The sequence below is a fragment of the Scylla paramamosain genome, chromosome 34 (assembly GCF_035594125.1).
Source record: "Scylla paramamosain isolate STU-SP2022 chromosome 34, ASM3559412v1, whole genome shotgun sequence".
In the NCBI taxonomy this organism is placed as follows: domain Eukaryota; kingdom Metazoa; phylum Arthropoda; class Malacostraca; order Decapoda; family Portunidae; genus Scylla; species Scylla paramamosain.
The window spans coordinates 8,507,720-8,525,219 of NC_087184.1; the positions used below are offsets into that span (position 1 = coordinate 8,507,720).

Genomic DNA, 17,500 nt, shown 5'->3' on the forward strand with positions numbered 1-17,500 from the left:
TCCTCCGTCTTACTTCTATCCTTGCTTCCCTTCTTGCCCCTCTCCCGTTAATCTCTCCTCCTCATTTCTACTATAAACATTCCCATTTCCCCCATCTCCTCCCCTTCACCACTTCATCCAGTCAGCCTTTGTCCTCCACCCCTCCATTCCATCCTCCTACCCTTTATTAGTGAAGCCCGGTGGCCTAATTAAATATTTATATCCCAGGTAGGGAGCCCCGAGCACCTGTCTGTGTCCTGGTAATCCCATGACTTGTTTTGGGCATCATCCTATTGTGTTTAAAAAGATCCCCCTCACGCAACTGTTTCTGTGTTTATCTTCTGCTTTTTATTGTGTATATTAATGTTGGTGGGTTTATCACGTATGTTTGAGTGGTAATCTAATTTATATGGTCTTTGTTTAGGTGTCTGTTTTATCTATTTGTGTGTCTGTCTGTTTGTATGTATTGTATGTTTGTGTTTATTTATCGTTTACATGTATGTTTAATCACTAATCTTTTCTTTCTTTATTTGGGTGCTTATCTACGTATTTGTGTGTCTGTTTTATTTGTTTGTCTTTGTGTGTGTATGTTTATTTGTCTATTTACTTATTTTCTACCTCTCTGCGTTTATGTCACTCAATCAACCTGTCTACCTATTATCTATCTATCAATATACCTAACCAGACTTCTGTCTATCTATCTATCTATCTATCTATCTATCTATCTTGATAAATACAGACAGATACATAGATACAGAGATAGACAGAAATAAGAAGATACAGAGGGACAGACTGACTGAATGATTAACAGATAGATGGATGGATAGATAAACGTATTGCCCGAAAGTTTTCTGACTCGTATTAACATTGTTGGTTTGGTTTATGGTCACGAGGTCACGGATTCCTAAAGTTATAGAAAAGATAAATAATAAAAAGAAACACATCCCAGTGCGAGTAAATATGATACATGCGTAAGAATATATCGGTGAGTGTTCTGGCCACAAAACTACATTGCAAATATCCAATACAAAAATACCCCCAAAAATAGACGTGGAAATAAATAAAAAAAAATATAGAGAGAGAGAGAATATGAAGCAGCGGCGAGGGGAAAAATGTGCGAGGAAGAAGAGAGAAAGAGAGAGAGGATCCGTGAGAAAATTTTTAGAGGATTGGGATAAAATCTTATTTGTGTCAAAATGCTAAGCTGTTTCCACGTTTTTGTATTTTCATTTTTTAACGCCGGGATTTATAAAAGTTTTGAGGGTATTCACGTATTCTGCTTTTTCTTGTGTGTGTGTGTGTGTGTGTGTGTGTGTGTGTGTGTGTGTGTGTGTGTGTGTGTGTGTGTGTGTGTGTGTGTGTGTGTGTGTATGTGTGTGTGTGTATGCCACGCCACGTTTACAGGTACAATACGTGTCTGGAAGTATAAGTTCATATTTTATTCAACACCAGTGATCGTTCTGAAAAAGATACACGTACAAGTAAATGAAAATATGTATGTACCTCTGTACGTGTCACTAATCAGTCATACTTCGTGGTGATAATGGTGATGGGGAATAGAGTCATAGAGGAGCAACGGTAAACAGTAAATGTGATAGTGAATTACAGTAAAACCAGTAATAAGAGCAGCAACAGCAGTGCAGCTTGAGTAATAGCAATTGTAATAGTGTTTTAGTAGCAATAATAGCAACAGTGAGTTATAATGATGTTGTAACTGTGATAAGTAACAGTGCAATAAGAGTAATAGCGGTTGTAACAGTGTACTAATAGCAATAATCGTAATAGTGAGGAGTAGTGATGTAATAGTGATAGTAACAGTGCAGTTAGGATAACAGGAGTAGTAGTAATAGTATAGGAGCAGTAATAACGGTAATAGCAGACAATAGTGGTGTTATAATAGTAAAAGTGCAGTAATAGTCATAATATCAAGAAAATCGGAATTATGATAATGACTAATAGCCGTACGATAATACAAAATAGTGAATGAACAGGATGGCAATAGTAATAGTAATAGTGCAGTAAAAGTTATAGACTATTCATCGAAATGTAATAGCGTAAAAATTCTAGTAACAGAAATAAAGGTCCAGTACGTAATGCTTATAACAGTAATACCGTAATAGTCATGGTAATAGATACAGCCAGTGGTACAGTAATAGTATTGATAGTAACATAGATAGTGACTGCGATAGTGGTGCAATTGTAACAGTCAGCGGTACAGTAATAGTATTGATAGTAACATAGATAGTGACTGCGATAGTGGTGCAATTGTAACAGTCAGCGGTACAATAATGACAGCAGTAGCAACATCAATAACAACACTTTAATAGTTACTGTAATAGTTAAGTGCATAATGATAATGATAGTAAGAGTTGGTGACAGTGATCGTTATGTAATTATAACAGCAAGTGAGTGGTACAATAATACTAATCATAATAGTAGCAATAGTAATGCCTTAATAGTTACAGTAATAGTTAATAGTGAATAGTGGTAATGATAGTGAGAGATGGTGACAGTGATAGAGGTGTAACTGTGATGATAATAAGAATAGTGATGTCAGACAAGTGCAGTCACTCCCGAGGCTTCTCCGTGTTTCCCCGAGGCGTGGTGGCGAACACAGCACGAATAGAAATAATAAACTCTAAAGGTATTCCAGTGTTTTATCCTTGCAGGTTTTGTTCAGTGTGCAGTGTGGCCATTTTATTCTACAGCTTCTTTTTATCATTTTCTTTATAATTCTTTTTTTTAATGTACTTTATTGTTTTCATTTTTCTTTTTCTTTTATTTACTTTTTTGTATTGGGTGGGAGGTACAGGACGGCTGGTGGTGACGATGGTGGTGGTGGTGGTGGTGAACATTCCACCTGAATCTCTTTACTTCCTTAGTCTTTTGATATAGTTCATCTTATATTTTTCTTCATCTAAATCTTACTTACTCTTGCTTTGAGATGATGATGAGCCTTCTATTTACTTTTCCTTATTCTGATATACTTCCTTAAATACAGTTTTTCATTTTCTTTGCCTTTTTTTTTTTTTTTGACCAAATCTTACTTTTTCATTGGTGTGATTTCAGTTTACATGTTTTTTCGCACCTCGATAGACTCACTCTGACACAAATTTTTTATTTTTTTTATTCCACAAATACACTCTTGATTTTCTGATCCTTCGGGTCCTCTTTCCTTCCTTTCACCTCTTCTATACCAGGGAAGGATCTAATACTATTTACGAGATATATAATACACCACTGCTTTACACTTTTAGCACTCCTCTGCCTCCTCCTCCTCCTCCTCCTCCTCCTCACGTCCTCGGTTTCCTTTCATGCATTCTTCCTTCCCGTCCTTCAAACCTCCTCTTGGCCCATCTCTTTCAACTGAGGCTTCAATTTTTCCCTCATACACACGCTCTCCTTCGCCTCTCACTTTTTTCCCCTCTACTTCCTCCTCTTCCTCTTCATTCCTCTTCTTCCCCATTCCTTTCATCCCTGTTTCCTCCATCTCTCTTAGCCTCATCCTTCCTCTCCATACCCCATCCCTTTTCTTCCCCTTCTCCACATCCTCCTCTTCCTCTTATTCCTCTTCATAATTCCTCTTCTTTCCCCTCTATCTCCATTCCCTACTGTCTCCTCTGGCTCTCGCTCTCTCTCTCTCAATCTCACCCTTCCTCTCCATACTCTTCTCTTCCCTTCAGTTTCCTCCCCTCTCCTCTCTAATTCCCTCTTCTTCCTCCTACTCAGACTTCCTCTCTTCCGCCCTTCCTCCTCGCTCTCTTGGCCTTGCCCGCCCTAGCAATATCCTCCTCTTCTCTTCTCTTCAGCCTAGCCCTTCTTTTCCTCCCCCCTCTCCTTCTCTTCCACACCACACAACAATTTGATTCTCTCGTTTTCTCTAGTTTTGTGAATATTTTAGGACTTCAACCACTACCAAGACTTTTCATAATCATCTACAACAGTTTTTACACTTCTTTTCCACTCGTCTCTTCAAATATATAAATGTAGCCTGAAAGAGACAATTAACCTCCTATTGTCTTTCTTTTTTTTGCCTGCCCGTCCTTGCAGACCATTTATTACAGAGCTCTCACTGTTAACAAAGGACGGTCGTGTGAGTGAAAGGGTTAACGGTACGAGTGGTCAGGACAGTAAGACACTTGCTATGCCATCAAAGTAATGCTGGACAATGTTATGACAGGGAAGAGACTCGTGTTGATTCATCTCAGTCACGTCAGACATTTTTTTTTCTTATCTCATGAAAGTACAATACTAATTCATTAATTCATTGCACTCTAGACAATCGTAATGTGTTCATCTTAGTAAACTTAGCCCACTTTCATATCGTAGGAGGGCTTAACACTTACCAATACACTGCACCTTACACTGTCTTCATCTGTTAATTCATCTCAGTAATTCCTGACAATTTTATGACAGTTTCATTTCTAGTTTCGTCCTAGACAATCTTAATATATTATACTTCATTGACCCTCCACGATGGTTCTTATCCTACGACGGCTTAACACTTATTAATACACTGCACCCTGGTTTTAATTTATCTCACTTATCCTCGACAATCTTATATTATGACAGCAATTGATTTCATCCTCATTTCATCGACAATCTTAATTTATTAATTCATATAAGTAACCTCAGACAGTCTTTCTAATCTTATGGCAGAACAATACTTATTCATTGATTTTACTTTAGACAGTCTTACTTAGGAGAAATAGAACTATGTAACCTAACAAGCTTGAATCGAGTCACCAATTTTTGCTATCAATCTCTCTGGAAATTATGGCCACTCATTTTGAATGCACCGTTTAGGCACCCTTTTTTTCATTTTTTTTTTTTTTGTTGTTGCCCTTGGCCAGAGTCCCTATTGCACAAAGAAATAATGATAATAATACTGTGAACTTACACTGCAACATTACATTAACACAGATAAGACGTAAGAGATAAAGTAACATAACAAATTCGCCCTGTAAGATCAAGAATAGAGATGAGTAGAATCTTTTTTTTTTCTTTTTCTTTTCTAATCGTCACCATTTATTCCTCCTCCCCTCTTCCTTCACGCCGCGTGGGACAAAACTTCCTGCTTACTCTCCCCGCTTTGTGTGCGCGTTACTAATGAGAACCCGGCCTGTACCTTCACTCTTTCATCCCTCACCTTAGTTGGCGCCGGAACACTCAACTTTTCCCGTTTTCTTTCTCTACCTCCTTTGATTCTAATTCTGCATTTTTTTTTTTCTCTTTCTTCTCTACCATGGTATAACTAGAGTTCCCAGTATCTCTCTCTCTCTCTCTCTCTCTCTCTCTCTCTACTACCTGAATTCAATTAGAAGTGGAGCATCAAGACATCTATGAAACAATTTGCCTTCCTTTCCTTGATTCTTACTTTACTTACTCTTTGGGAAACGATAATAAAAAACTTTCCTCTCTCCGTTTCTTTGTACCCCGCGGCGCGTCTCCTGCACACGTAGAGAGACAAAGAAATAAACATACGAGTCCCGTGAAAGAAATAACTGTCGGTGAAAATAAAATATGCAGCGAGAATTATTTTTTTTTTTTTCACAGCAGTCCAAGTGGGGATCGTACAAACATTTTACCGGTATTGAAAGAAAAAAAGAATAGTGAGCGAGGTGTTGTTATAATAATTTATGAGGAAGGACATTCTCTCAAAGAAAAAGGAAAAGAAAAGAAAAAAGAAGAAGAAAAAGATAAAAAAAAAAGCTTATTGTTCCCTGTTCCTAATTTATGACAGACGCATTTTAAATATTTTCTATCCCCCCCCACGCGGTATACTTCTTCATGAGCAGGTGAAATATTATCTTCTCTTTTTTTTTTTTTTGCCGGTGTCCAGTAATGTCCATACACGCGTCTGTGAACTGATCTATTCCATTACGTGCTTTTTTTTTTTTTTTTTGTCTTTTAGGTAAAAATATGGGGTCATACCTGCTGGATATTCTCTCTCTCTCTCTCTCTCTCTCTCTCTCTCTCTCTCTCTCTCTCTCCTCTCTCTCTCTCTCTCTCTTCTATCTATAAATATCTCTCTCTTTATCTGTCTATCTATCTATCTGTCTATCTTTTTTTCACATAAACAAGTAAAATAGTGTCTTGCTCTGTATTGACAGGTAATGCCATGCGCAGAATTCAATAACGTGTTCTTCTCCTCGTTGTCTATATCGCAACGTAAAAGGAAGAAGACTTATGTATGTGAACCTTCCCTTTTTCAACCGGCTTAACTTCCTACACGCGTATATGCAAATCTACTTACACCACTCTATTTCATTTTTTTTTTATCTTCCTTTTCTGTTTCCTCATATAAACAAGTAAAGACAAAACCGAACCTTTTGCTTTTCGTTACTGAATTATGATCTTATGCACCCGTACCTACTTAATACGTAAACCAGTCTAAAGAAATATGAAGTAATCCATTTAACTACCTACCTTTATTCTCTTACCGTTCATTTCTACATATAAAGAGCTGAAAACATACCAAACCTTCCCTTTCCGTGCCGACTCATAATCTAATAAAGCTGTACATGCAAATCTACTTGGGCCAATCAATTTAAGCCAATCATTTAATCCTCCAACTGCTAATGGTAATACGACACGTGTTATTTGAGCAAACCAACTTGATATTGGTGAACAGGAATGCAAATAGAGGCACTGAAAGAGGTCAACTGCTGCGTCATTCCTTTTCCTGTCTGTGGCTTCTTTCAAGTTTGTTATATTCGACTATGAACTGTGTCTCGTGTTTAGCTCTTTGTTCTCTCATCAGGACTATATTTTTAAAGGCCACAGAGATAATTAATGGGTGCCTTATTTTTTTTCTTACTGATGGTGCAAAATGATAGTTATCACTAGAATCCTGAAAACAACCTTTAAATCCCGATAATTTCTATATGACACAAGCTATTCCATTACTTTGATTTTTATTTATCTTTTGTTGTTTTATCTTTATTTATTTATTTATTTATTTTTTTTTTTTGTCATTTACTTGATATAAAGGATCAAATTACTACTGTACTTTTTTCAGTCATCGGTAATAATATACGTCCATTTGATTACCTGAGTATATTCTTTAAATTTTATCATTTTTTAAATTTATTGATTGATTTATCTATTTTGCATTATCTACTTCATCTAAAAGGTTAGGTTTACTGTTTCTACCTATTACTTTTTTTCCATTCATCAGTAATAATACAGGTGTCTAATTCTCTTCATTTAATTACCTAAGCTTATCTACTATATTCCATTTCTATCTATTTATTTATTGCACTATCTATTTCATTTAAAAGATCAAGTTACAATTCTACCTGTTTGTTCCCAGCCATGGCAATATTACACACGCTTCTAATTCCCTGCAACAGAATACCCAGAGTCTATCGTATTACCATGACTCGCGGCGCCTTCCAGCCCAGCGTCTTCCACACGACACAACTTTTCTTCCCGCTGTCTTCAATGTATAATTATTCCAGCAAAGTTCGAAGGCTGGTTTTCTTTCTACTTTAATTCTACCTGAGAATGTAATACTACCATCTCACACACACACACACACACACACATACACACACACACACACTGACACACACACAGAATAAATTACATATTGATAACTTTATTCATATTTATTGTTCTCCATTTCTCATATTTGTGATTTTATTTTCACATTTCGTACTTAGAGAGAGAGAGAGAGAGAGAGAGAGAGAGAGAGAGAGAGAGAGAGAGAGAGAGAGAGAGAGAGAGAGAGAATAACAAAATTTTTCTTGATAATTTTATAAAACCAGAAACAAAAAAGAAAAATTTCTCTCTCTCTCTCTCTCTCTCTCTCTCTCTCTCTCTCTCTCTCTCTCTCTCTCTCTCTCTCTCTCTCTCTCTCTCTCTCTCTCTCTCTCTCTCTCTCGCTTTGAAATTTTACCCCTTAAAAAAAGAAATCAGTTTACGTGTATACAGGCACCAAAAAAAGTGTGTGTATATGTAAATATGTATGCATGTGTGTGTGTGTGTGTGTGTGTGTGTGTGTGTGTGTGTGTGTGTGTGTGTGGGTGTGTGTGGTAGAGGAGGGAAAAAAAGTGTAACCTGACACCACAAGAGCACAGGGTAACGCAATCCTGTACAGGGGAGTGTCATTATAAAGTTTGGCGCAGGGCTGAACATGATCGAGGAGTAAAAGACACTGTGTATTGGGGAGTGAGGAGGAAAAAGGAAGGGAAGGAAGAGTGTAAGATTGAAATATTATATAAGGAACGAAAGAAAGGAGAGGGTGCAAAAGAAGAAAGAAAGAAAGAAAGAAAGAAAGAAAGAAAGAAAGAAAGAAAGAAAAAGAAAGGTAAAGGATGGCACGCAAAGAAGGAAATGAGAGGGTGAAGGAAGGAAGGAAGGGAAGGAAGGAAGGAAGAAGGAAGAAAAGAAGGAAGGAATGGAAACTCTAATGGGGAAGGAAGGAAGGAAGGAAGGAAGGAAGGAAGAAAGGAAGGAAAGGATACGAAATAGCAAATAAGGCTGGATGAAGTGAAACAAGGAAGGATGGAAGAATAGAAGGATAGATGGATGGGTGAATGAATGAATGAATGAATGAATGAATGGTAGATAAGGAAGTATGGAAAAGAGAAAAGAAAAGGGCATGGGAAGCAAGGTGCCAAAGATGGACGAACGGAACAGATGAATAAAGGAATGGATGGATGAGTGAAGCAAGGAGGGAAACAAGGTAAGGGAAAACTGACTTAATGACTCAATTGATTCAGACTGATTGAAGTTAATGTGTACATACATGCGTGAAATCATGCTTCATTAACGTAAAAGGGAAGGGAAAGGATGAATAAGATGGGAAGGGAAGGGAAAACACACTCACACACAACACACACACACACACACACACACACACACACACCACACACACACACACACACTTTTAGAAGAAAGAGACCCATTATAGATAGATTAGATAAACGATTAAGAAATAAGAATATCAGAAAGAGAGAGAGAGAGAGAGAGAGATGAGAGAGAGAGAGAGAGAGAGAGAGGAGAGAGAGAGAGAGAGAGAGAGAGAGAGAGGGAGAGAGAGAGAGAAAACCCCTACAATAGAATCCTGTCCTATTTTTTTTTTTTTTTTTTTTTTTTTTTATGTAGGAAGGATACTGGCCAAGGGCAACAAAAATCTAATAAAAAAAATGCCCCACTGAAATGCCAGTCCCTAAAAGGGTCAAAGCAGTGGTCAAAAATTGGTGGATAAGTGTCTTGAAACCTCCCTCTTGAAGGAATTCAAGTCATAGGAAGGTGGAAATACAGAAGCAGGCAAGGAGTTCCAGAGTTTACCAGAGAAAGGGATGAATGATTGAGAATACTGGTTAACTCTTGCGTTAGAGAGGTGGACAGAATAGGAGTGAGAGAAAGAAGAAAGTCTTGTGCAGCGAGGCCGCGGAAGGAGGGGAGGCATGCAGTTAGCAAGATCAGAAGAGCAGTTAGCATGAAAATAGCGGTAGAAGACAGCTAGAGATGCTACATTGCGTGCGGTGAGAGAGAGGCTGAAGACAGTCAGTTAGAGGAGAGGAGTTGATGAGACGAAAAGCTTTTTGATTCCACCCTGTCTAGAACAGCAGTATGAGTGGAACCCCCCCCCAGACATGTGAAGCATACTCCATACATGGACGGATAAGGCCCTTGTACAGAGTTAGCAGCTGCGGGGGTGAGAAAAACTTGGCGGAGACGTCTCAGAACACCTAACTTCATGGAAGCTGTTTTAGCTAGAGATGAGATGTGAAGTTTCCAGTTCAGATTATAAGTAAAGGACAGACCGAGGATGTTCAGTGTAGAAGAGGGGGGATAGTTGAGTGTCATTGAAGAAGAGGGGATAGTTGTCTGGAAGATTGTGTCGAGTTGATAGATGGAGGAATTGAGTTTTTTGAGGCATTGAACAATACCAAGTTTGCTCTGCCCCAATCAGAAATTTTAGAAAGATCAGAAGTCAGAGCGTTCTGTGGCTTCCCTGCGTGATATGTTTACCTCCTGAAGGGTTGGACGTCTATGAAAAGACGTGGAAAAAGTGCAGGGTGGTATCATCAGCATAGGAATGGATAGGACAAGAAGTTTGTTTTAGAAGATCATAAATGAATAATAAGAAGAGAGTGGGTGACAGGACAGAACCCTGAGGAACACCACTGTTAATAGATTTAGGAGAAGAAACAGTGACCGTCTACCACAGCAGCAATAGAACGGTCAGAAAGGAAACTTGAGATGAAGTTACAGAGAGAAGGATAGAAACCGTAGGAGGGTAGTTTGGAAATCAAAGCTTTGTGCCAGACTCTATCAAAGGCTTTTTGATATGTCCAAGGCAACAGCAAAAGTTCTTCAACCAAAGTCTCTAAAAGAGGATGACCAAGACTCAGTAAGGAAAGCCAGAAGATCACCAGTCGAGCGGCCTTGACGGAACCCATACTGGCGATCTGATAGAAGGTTGTGAAGTGATAGATGTTTAAGAATCTTCCTGTTGAGGATAGATTCAAAAAACTTTAGATAAGCAGGAAATTAAAGCAATAGGACGGTAGTTTGAGGGATTAGAGCGGTCACCCTTTTTAGGAACAGGTTGAATGTAGGCAAACTTCCCAGCAAGAAGGAAAGGTAGATGTTGACAGACAGAGCTGAAAGAGTTTGACTAGGCAAGGTGCAAGCACGGAGGCACAGTTTCGGAGAACAATAGGAGGGACCCCATCAGGTCCATAAGCCTTCTGAGGGTTTAGGCCAGCGAGGGCATGGAAAACATCATTACGAAGAATTTTAAATACGAGGCATGAAGTAGTCAGAGGGTGGAGGAGAGGGAGGAACAAGCCCAGAATCGTCCAAGGGTAGAGTTTTTAGCAAAGGTTTGAGCAAAGAGTTCAGCTTTAGAAATAGATGTGATAGCAGTGGTGCCATCTGGTTGAAGTAGAGGAGGGAAAGAAGAAGAAGCAAAGTTATTGGAGATATTTTTGGCTAGATGCCAGAAATCACGAGGGGAGTTAGATCTTGAAAGGTTTTGACATTTTCTGTTAATGAAGGAGTTTTTGGCTAGTTGGAGAACAGACTTGGCATGGGTTCCGGGCAGAAATATAAAGTGCATGAGATTCTGGTGAAGGAAGGCTTAAGTACCTTTTGTGGGCCACCTCTCTATCATGTATAGCACGAGAACAAGCTGTGTTTAAACCAAGGTTTAGAAGGTTATAGGACGATAAAAAGAGTGAGGAATGTACGCCTCCATGCCCAGACACTATCACCTCTGTTACGCGCCTCAGCACACAAAGAACGGGTCTCTGACACGGAAGCAGTAGTCATTCCAAGGAAAATCAGCAAAATATACCGCCTCAGGTCCCCCCAACTAGCAGAGGCAAAACGCCAGAGGCACCTTCGCTTAGGGGGATTTCTGAGGAGGGATTGGAGTGATAGGACAAGATAAAAGATATGAGATTGTGATCGGAGGAGCCCAACGGAGAAGAAAGGGGTGACAGCATAAGCAGAAGGATTAGAGGTCAGGAAAAGGTCAAGAATGTTGGGCGTATCTCCAAGACGGATCAGGAATACGAGTAGGGTGTTGCACCAATTGCTCTAGGTCATGGAGGATAGCAAAGTATGTAGGCTAGTTCACCAGGATGGTCAGTAGAAGGGAGAGGAAAGCCCAAAGCTGGTGGGTGAACATTGAAGTCTCCAAGAATGGAGATCTCTGCAAAAAAGGGAAAGAGGGTCAGAATGTGCTCCACTTTGGAAGTTAAGTAGTCAAAGAATTTCTTATAGTCAGAGGAGTTAGGAGAGAGGTATACAGCACAGATAAATTTAGTACGAGAATGACTCTGTAGTCGTAGCCAGATGGTGGAAAACTCGGAAGATTCAAGAGCGTGGGCACGAGAGCAGGTTAAAGTCATTGCGCACAATAAACGCAGCAATCCAGCTTTGGATCGAAAATGAGGATAGAGAAAGTAGGAGGGAACAGAAAAGGGGCTACTGTCAGTTGCCTCAGACACCTGAGTTTCTCAGTGAGGAAAAGAAGATGAGGTTTAGAAGAGGAGAGGTGGTGTTCTACAGATTGAAAATTAGATCTTAGACCGCGAATGTTGCAGAAGTTAATGAAGAAAAAAAGTTGAGGGGGGTGTCAAGACACTTAGGGGTCGTCGACGGAAAGGCAGTCCGACCTGGGGACATTTATGGTCCCCCTCCCCAGATGGGGACTCCGAGGCTGGTGTAGGAGTCGCCATGATTTTTAAAATTTTTTGGAGTGAAGGGTGTGTGTGTGTTATTAGGTGCTTGTAGTTTTGTGTGGAGGAAGAGAGTTGTCTTTAGAGGGCAGGCTGTGACTACCCCCTTGTGTTTGTGAGACACAAAGGGGAAACGTTCAGTGAGGGTCACAGCTGGGTTTAATGATAAGTTCACAGCACCCCCTGAACAGTGCTTTAGACCTCACTGGGGAGTAATTATCGTTTACACCATTGAATCGCTCACTTCCTTCTCCTCCTCCTCCTCCTCCTCCTCCTCCAATACGAACAAATACCTTGCTCCTCCACAACCACCATCAATTCGTTCTCCTCTTCCTCCTCCTCCTCCTCCTCCTCCTCCTCCTCCTCCTCCTCTTCCTCTCGGCCACTTATCATCGGGTTAAGAGGCGTTCAGTTCGTGGCTGTGGGAGGGTGACGCGGCCATGCGTTCACCGGATTACTACGGCGAGGAGGAGGAGGAGGAGGAGGAGGAGGAGGAGGAGGAGGAGGAGGAGGAGGAGGAGGAGGAGGTGATATGGAAAAGTTATGGTGCTGGAAAGAGGAAAGGAGGTGGAGGGAGAGGTAAGGGTGACGGCTGAGATGATTTGTTTGGCTGAAGGAGGAGGAGTAGGAGGTGGTGGATGTGGTGGTGGCGGTGGTGGCGGCTGTGTAAGCAAGAATCTGATTAGAATTGAGAATGGAGAAACAAACGTAACGGAAGGAAATATAAGAGAATAATGTTAAGGAGGAGGAGGAGGAGGAGGAGGAAAACGAGGACAACAACGAATACGAAGAGAGAAGAAAGAGTAAAAAACACTGAATAAAAATATAAAGATACAATTACAATGATCGACAAAAGTATATATATTTTAACACGGTCAAGGTTAGGCACAGCACAGACGAGACACGCACAAGGGACAGGGAGACAAAAAGCTGGATAGAAAGTTAAGCTGACACAAAGACCAACAAAAAAATGTAGCCGACATAAAGTCAGACAGACAGACAGACAAGTAAACAAAGGAATAAATAGAGAGGTAGAGAGATATACAAAAGATTGATAAATAGGTGGTAAAGAAGAAAGTACGAAAAAAATAAGTGAATAAATATATAACTGGTAAAAAAATAAAGTAACAAAATAAGATAGATGAGCAAAGCAACACACGCACACACACCTTAAGGCAACATCACGAACTGCGTCTACATACACCACACCTTCGGTAAACCTACACCTCACACAGAGAGAGAGAGAGAGAGAGAGAGAGAGAGAGAGAGAGAGAGAGAGAGAGAGAGAGAGTGTGTGTGTGATTCACCTACGGTCATCTGTTGGTCACCCAACCAGCTGTTCCCCTACGGAAAGAGCTCAGAACTCATAGTGACCGATCTCTGGGCAGGACTGAGACCACTGACACACCACGCACTGGGACAGCGAGGTCAACAGAGGCTACACATCAAGAGGCTTGCCCATTTGCCTCGCCGCGCCAGGGATTCGAACACGGGCCTTCTTGGTTGTGAGCCGAGCGTGCTAACCACTACACTACGCGGTGTGTGTGTGTGTGTGTGTGTGTGTGTGTGTGTGTGCGCAGTAACGTAACAGAAGCAGTAGTAGTAGTACAAAGTGGTGGTGGTGGTGGTGGTGGTGGTGTTTAAGTGGCTGTAAGGCAATGAACAGTTCATCCTAAGGGCGCCACAAGGGAGGCTGGCAGGTAAGCACCATGATTAGACAGAGGATACCTATGAAAAGACGACACACACACACACACTGATATAATGTGCGAATGAGGTGTTGCTCTTAAAGGGGGGAAGGAAGAGAGAGAGAGAGAGAGAGAGAGAGAGAGAGAGAGAGAGAGAGAGAGAGAGAGAGAGAGAGAGAGAGAAGTGGGGTTAAACGTTTATGTAAATAAACAAGACTTGATAATTGTAGAGTAGCATAGTTTCTGTACTCTCTCTCTCTCTCTCTCTCTCTCTCTCTCTCTCTCTCTCTCTCTCTCTCTCTCTCTCTCTCTCTCTCTCTCTCTCTTTCTCTCCTTTACTTATTCACGAATAGTCAATGCGTTCAGTGTTTGTTTTCAAGCGAACAGAAAGAGAGAGAGAGAGAGAGAGAGAGAGAGAGAGAGAGAGAGAGAGAGAGAGAGAGAGAGAGAGAGAGAGAGAGAGATTGTGTTTGATGGGTGGGAACGAAAGGCAAGGACTAAAAGTGGATGGATTGTGAAGGGATGGAGGGAAGGGAGGAAAGGGGGAAGGAGGGAAGGAGGGAAAGGGAGAGAAGGGAGGAAGACTTCAGGTGGAGGGAAATGTGTGTTTACTTCTCTCCCTTGACGCTTGAGGGTGTCATTAGTTAACTCCATCCCCCCCTCTCTCTCTCTCTCTCTCTCTCTCTCTCTCTCTCTCTCTCTCTCTCTCTCTCTCTCGTCCTTCCCTTAACGTTTCTCCTTACAACTCTCCTTCTCTGCTTCCCTCTTCCTTCTCTTGTTCCTCCAATTCCTCTTTATTCAGTTTCTCGGATCCTCCCTGGTATTGTGACTCTTTCCCTTCTCTCGCTCCTTCACGGCGGGTACAGTTACACAGCAGGAGCCTCCCTATACAAAGCAAATCCACACGCTTCCTCTTGTCCCCTCGCGAGGACGTGGAGCTGAGGGGCGGCCAGGAAAGGGATGCTGGGAAAGTGTTTTTGTCTTGATTTCTTTCTATTGTCTGTGTGTTTTTTTATGTTTGTTTGTGATGGTAGTAGTAGTAGTAGTAGTAGTAGTAGTAGTAGTAGTAGTAGTAGTAGTAGTAGTAGTAGTAGTAGTAGTAGTGGTAGTTATAGTAATACAATTTTCTTTTTACATTTCTGCAGTGTTACTACTTCTATTGGTACTACTACTACTACTTCAAACAAAAACAACAACAACAACAACAACAACAACAACAACAATAACAACAAGAACAATAATAATATGGCCACCACCATTACAACCACCACCACCATCATTAACACTATTACTCCTGTTACCATTAGTACTACAATAATAACGAGCGTTGGTGCGTGCTGCCGGGTGGAAGAGTGTGACAGTGAAGTAATCTGTTAATGCGCCAAGACTCATTCTGCTGTCAGGGGGATTAACATAACATTTGTTGCTCTCACTCCCTTTCTGTAATGTTCTTTTTGTTTTGTGCCTCTTCATTATTTGTTCCTCCTCTGTTTCCTTTTTTTTTCTAATAATTGTTTTCTTTTATCTTTTCCTTTTTTTCATGTAATTATTATGATCTTTATGTGATTTGTAAGTTTTTTTTGTGATTTTTTTTTTTATATATTAGCTTATTTTTTTTCGTCTAACTTTTTTTTGCTCTTTTCTTTTAAATTCATAAGGTTTTTCTTTTGTTTACTAGTGTGTGTGTGTGTGTGTGTGTGTGTGTGTGTGTGTGTGTGTGTGTGTGTGTGTGTGTGTGTGTGTGTGTGTGTGTGTGTGTGTTGGTAATAATCCAGTGAAAATAAATGGTTATTAAGTAGCTTTTGGAATTGAAATATCTCTCTCTCTCTCTCTCTCTCTCTCTCTCTCTCTCTCTCTCTCTCTCTCTCTCTCTCTCTCTCTCTCTCTCTCTCTCTCTCTCTCCACTCATCTATCTATCGATCCATCCACCTATCTATCTATCCATCCATTTATCCATCTACCAATCTAACTATTTACCGATCCACCCATCCATCCGCAATCCACACGGAGCAAAAACAGACATGCCACCAGAACAGCCCACAAAACACGGCGCGCCATTAATCACGCCTCCAGGAATAGCAAGAGGAGGCAAAACACATGTCAACCGCTCGTGCAAGGCGCCTAAATTATCCTTACCCTTCGTATCTCCTGGCAATATATTCCCCGATCACTACATCATTTAGTAAGGAAGCGAAATTATGCACCGAGGTGATAATCTGAGTAAAAGTGACGGAAAAAGACTTGGCGTGAATTATTATAGCCATTCCTCCTCCTTTGATGGTGAACTGGTGAACTGGTTAGGTATGATTGCTACGGGAGAAGTTAAGAGATGGTTGGGTGGTTGGTGGTGGTGGTGGTGGTGGTGGTGGTTGTAAATTTGCCTGGGCGTTAAGTGAAGTGGCGTGGTTGATCTAATGTGAGGGTAAAATGTACTGTAAAGATAAAAGTTTGGGGAAATATGAAGATTGGCTTTCGTGGCAGGATTGAAGGTGGTGGGAGATCTGGGTAGTGTCACTGGTCGTTGTTCGTGTGTGTGAATTAAAAGAGAAAGTAATATATGAAAATGTGTTCATTACTTTTCTTATTAGGTACGCCTTAAGGGAGATTACAAATAGTGTTGGCCTAGTCCATTAAGTGTGTGGAAGGAGGAGTAGTGAGTGTGTTTGGTATAATGTGAGAATTAAATGTAAGGTTAAGAAGGAAAGCTGTGAAAATATGTAAATTATATGGTAAATCTTGATTAGACATACCTTGAAGTGAAGATTTGTAAAGTGCTGGCCTTGCTCATACAGTCTGTGGAAGGAAATAGAGTGGGAGTTTAATCTAATGCAATGTTAAGGTAAGCTGTGAAAATAAGTAAATTATATGGTAAAATTTGATTATACATAGCTGAGGAGGGGATTATGGATTATGGGAAGTGTCGTCCTTGTTAACAGTGTGTGGAAGGAAATGAAAAGAGCGAGTCTGATCTCATGTGAGAATCTAATGAAATATATGTCAGCTTTGAAAATATAGAAATTAGATGTCAGATATGATTACGTGATATAATTTAAAGAGATTATAGTGTCATTCTCACTCAAACTGTAAGAGTGAGAAGCAGAGCGTTCGAGTCGTATCTGATTTGAGAGCAATAAAATATAAATAACTGAATTCAAAACATAAAAGACTGAAAACATGAAATGAAGCATGACAACAAAATAAGATAAAACAAAAATAAACACATTAATAAAAAGAAAAAAAGTGTAAAATATAAATGTAAAATCAAAACACATAGAAATGAAAATATGAAATGGTGTGACAACAAAATAAGGCAAAATAAATAAATAAATGAAAAAAGGCTAGAATATCAACAAATTCCAAACACAAATAAAAATATAAAAATGAACTATGGCGTAAGAAAATAAGACAATACAATAAATATAATAAAAAGTGTAAAATATAATTAACAGCCACATCCAAAAAAAATTTTAAAAATGAAGTAAATGAATAAATAAAATAAAAGTGAAACGTATACTAAGGAAGATTTGAGTAACGTAACAAGATTAAGGAGAGATTCAGTCACGCACCTCCTCCCGCACAATACCTGGTTCGTAAGTTAGGTGGGAATGAATTATTAACGTCAACTTT

The 17,500-nt window shown here is 40.0% G+C and overlaps 1 protein-coding gene across 2 annotated transcripts in view; it reads right to left on the reverse strand.

Annotated features, from left to right (window-relative positions):
• The window catches only part of LOC135090101 (uncharacterized), a 220,518-nt gene that overhangs the window by 146,987 nt on the left and 56,031 nt on the right, over window positions 1–17,500 (reverse strand). For both annotated transcript variants that reach the window (XM_063986441.1, XM_063986442.1), the window contains exon 3: window positions 16,624–16,666. In XM_063986441.1, the coding sequence (XP_063842511.1) occupies window positions 16,624–16,666 (43 nt within the window). The remainder of the gene's footprint in view (window positions 1–16,623; window positions 16,667–17,500) is intronic.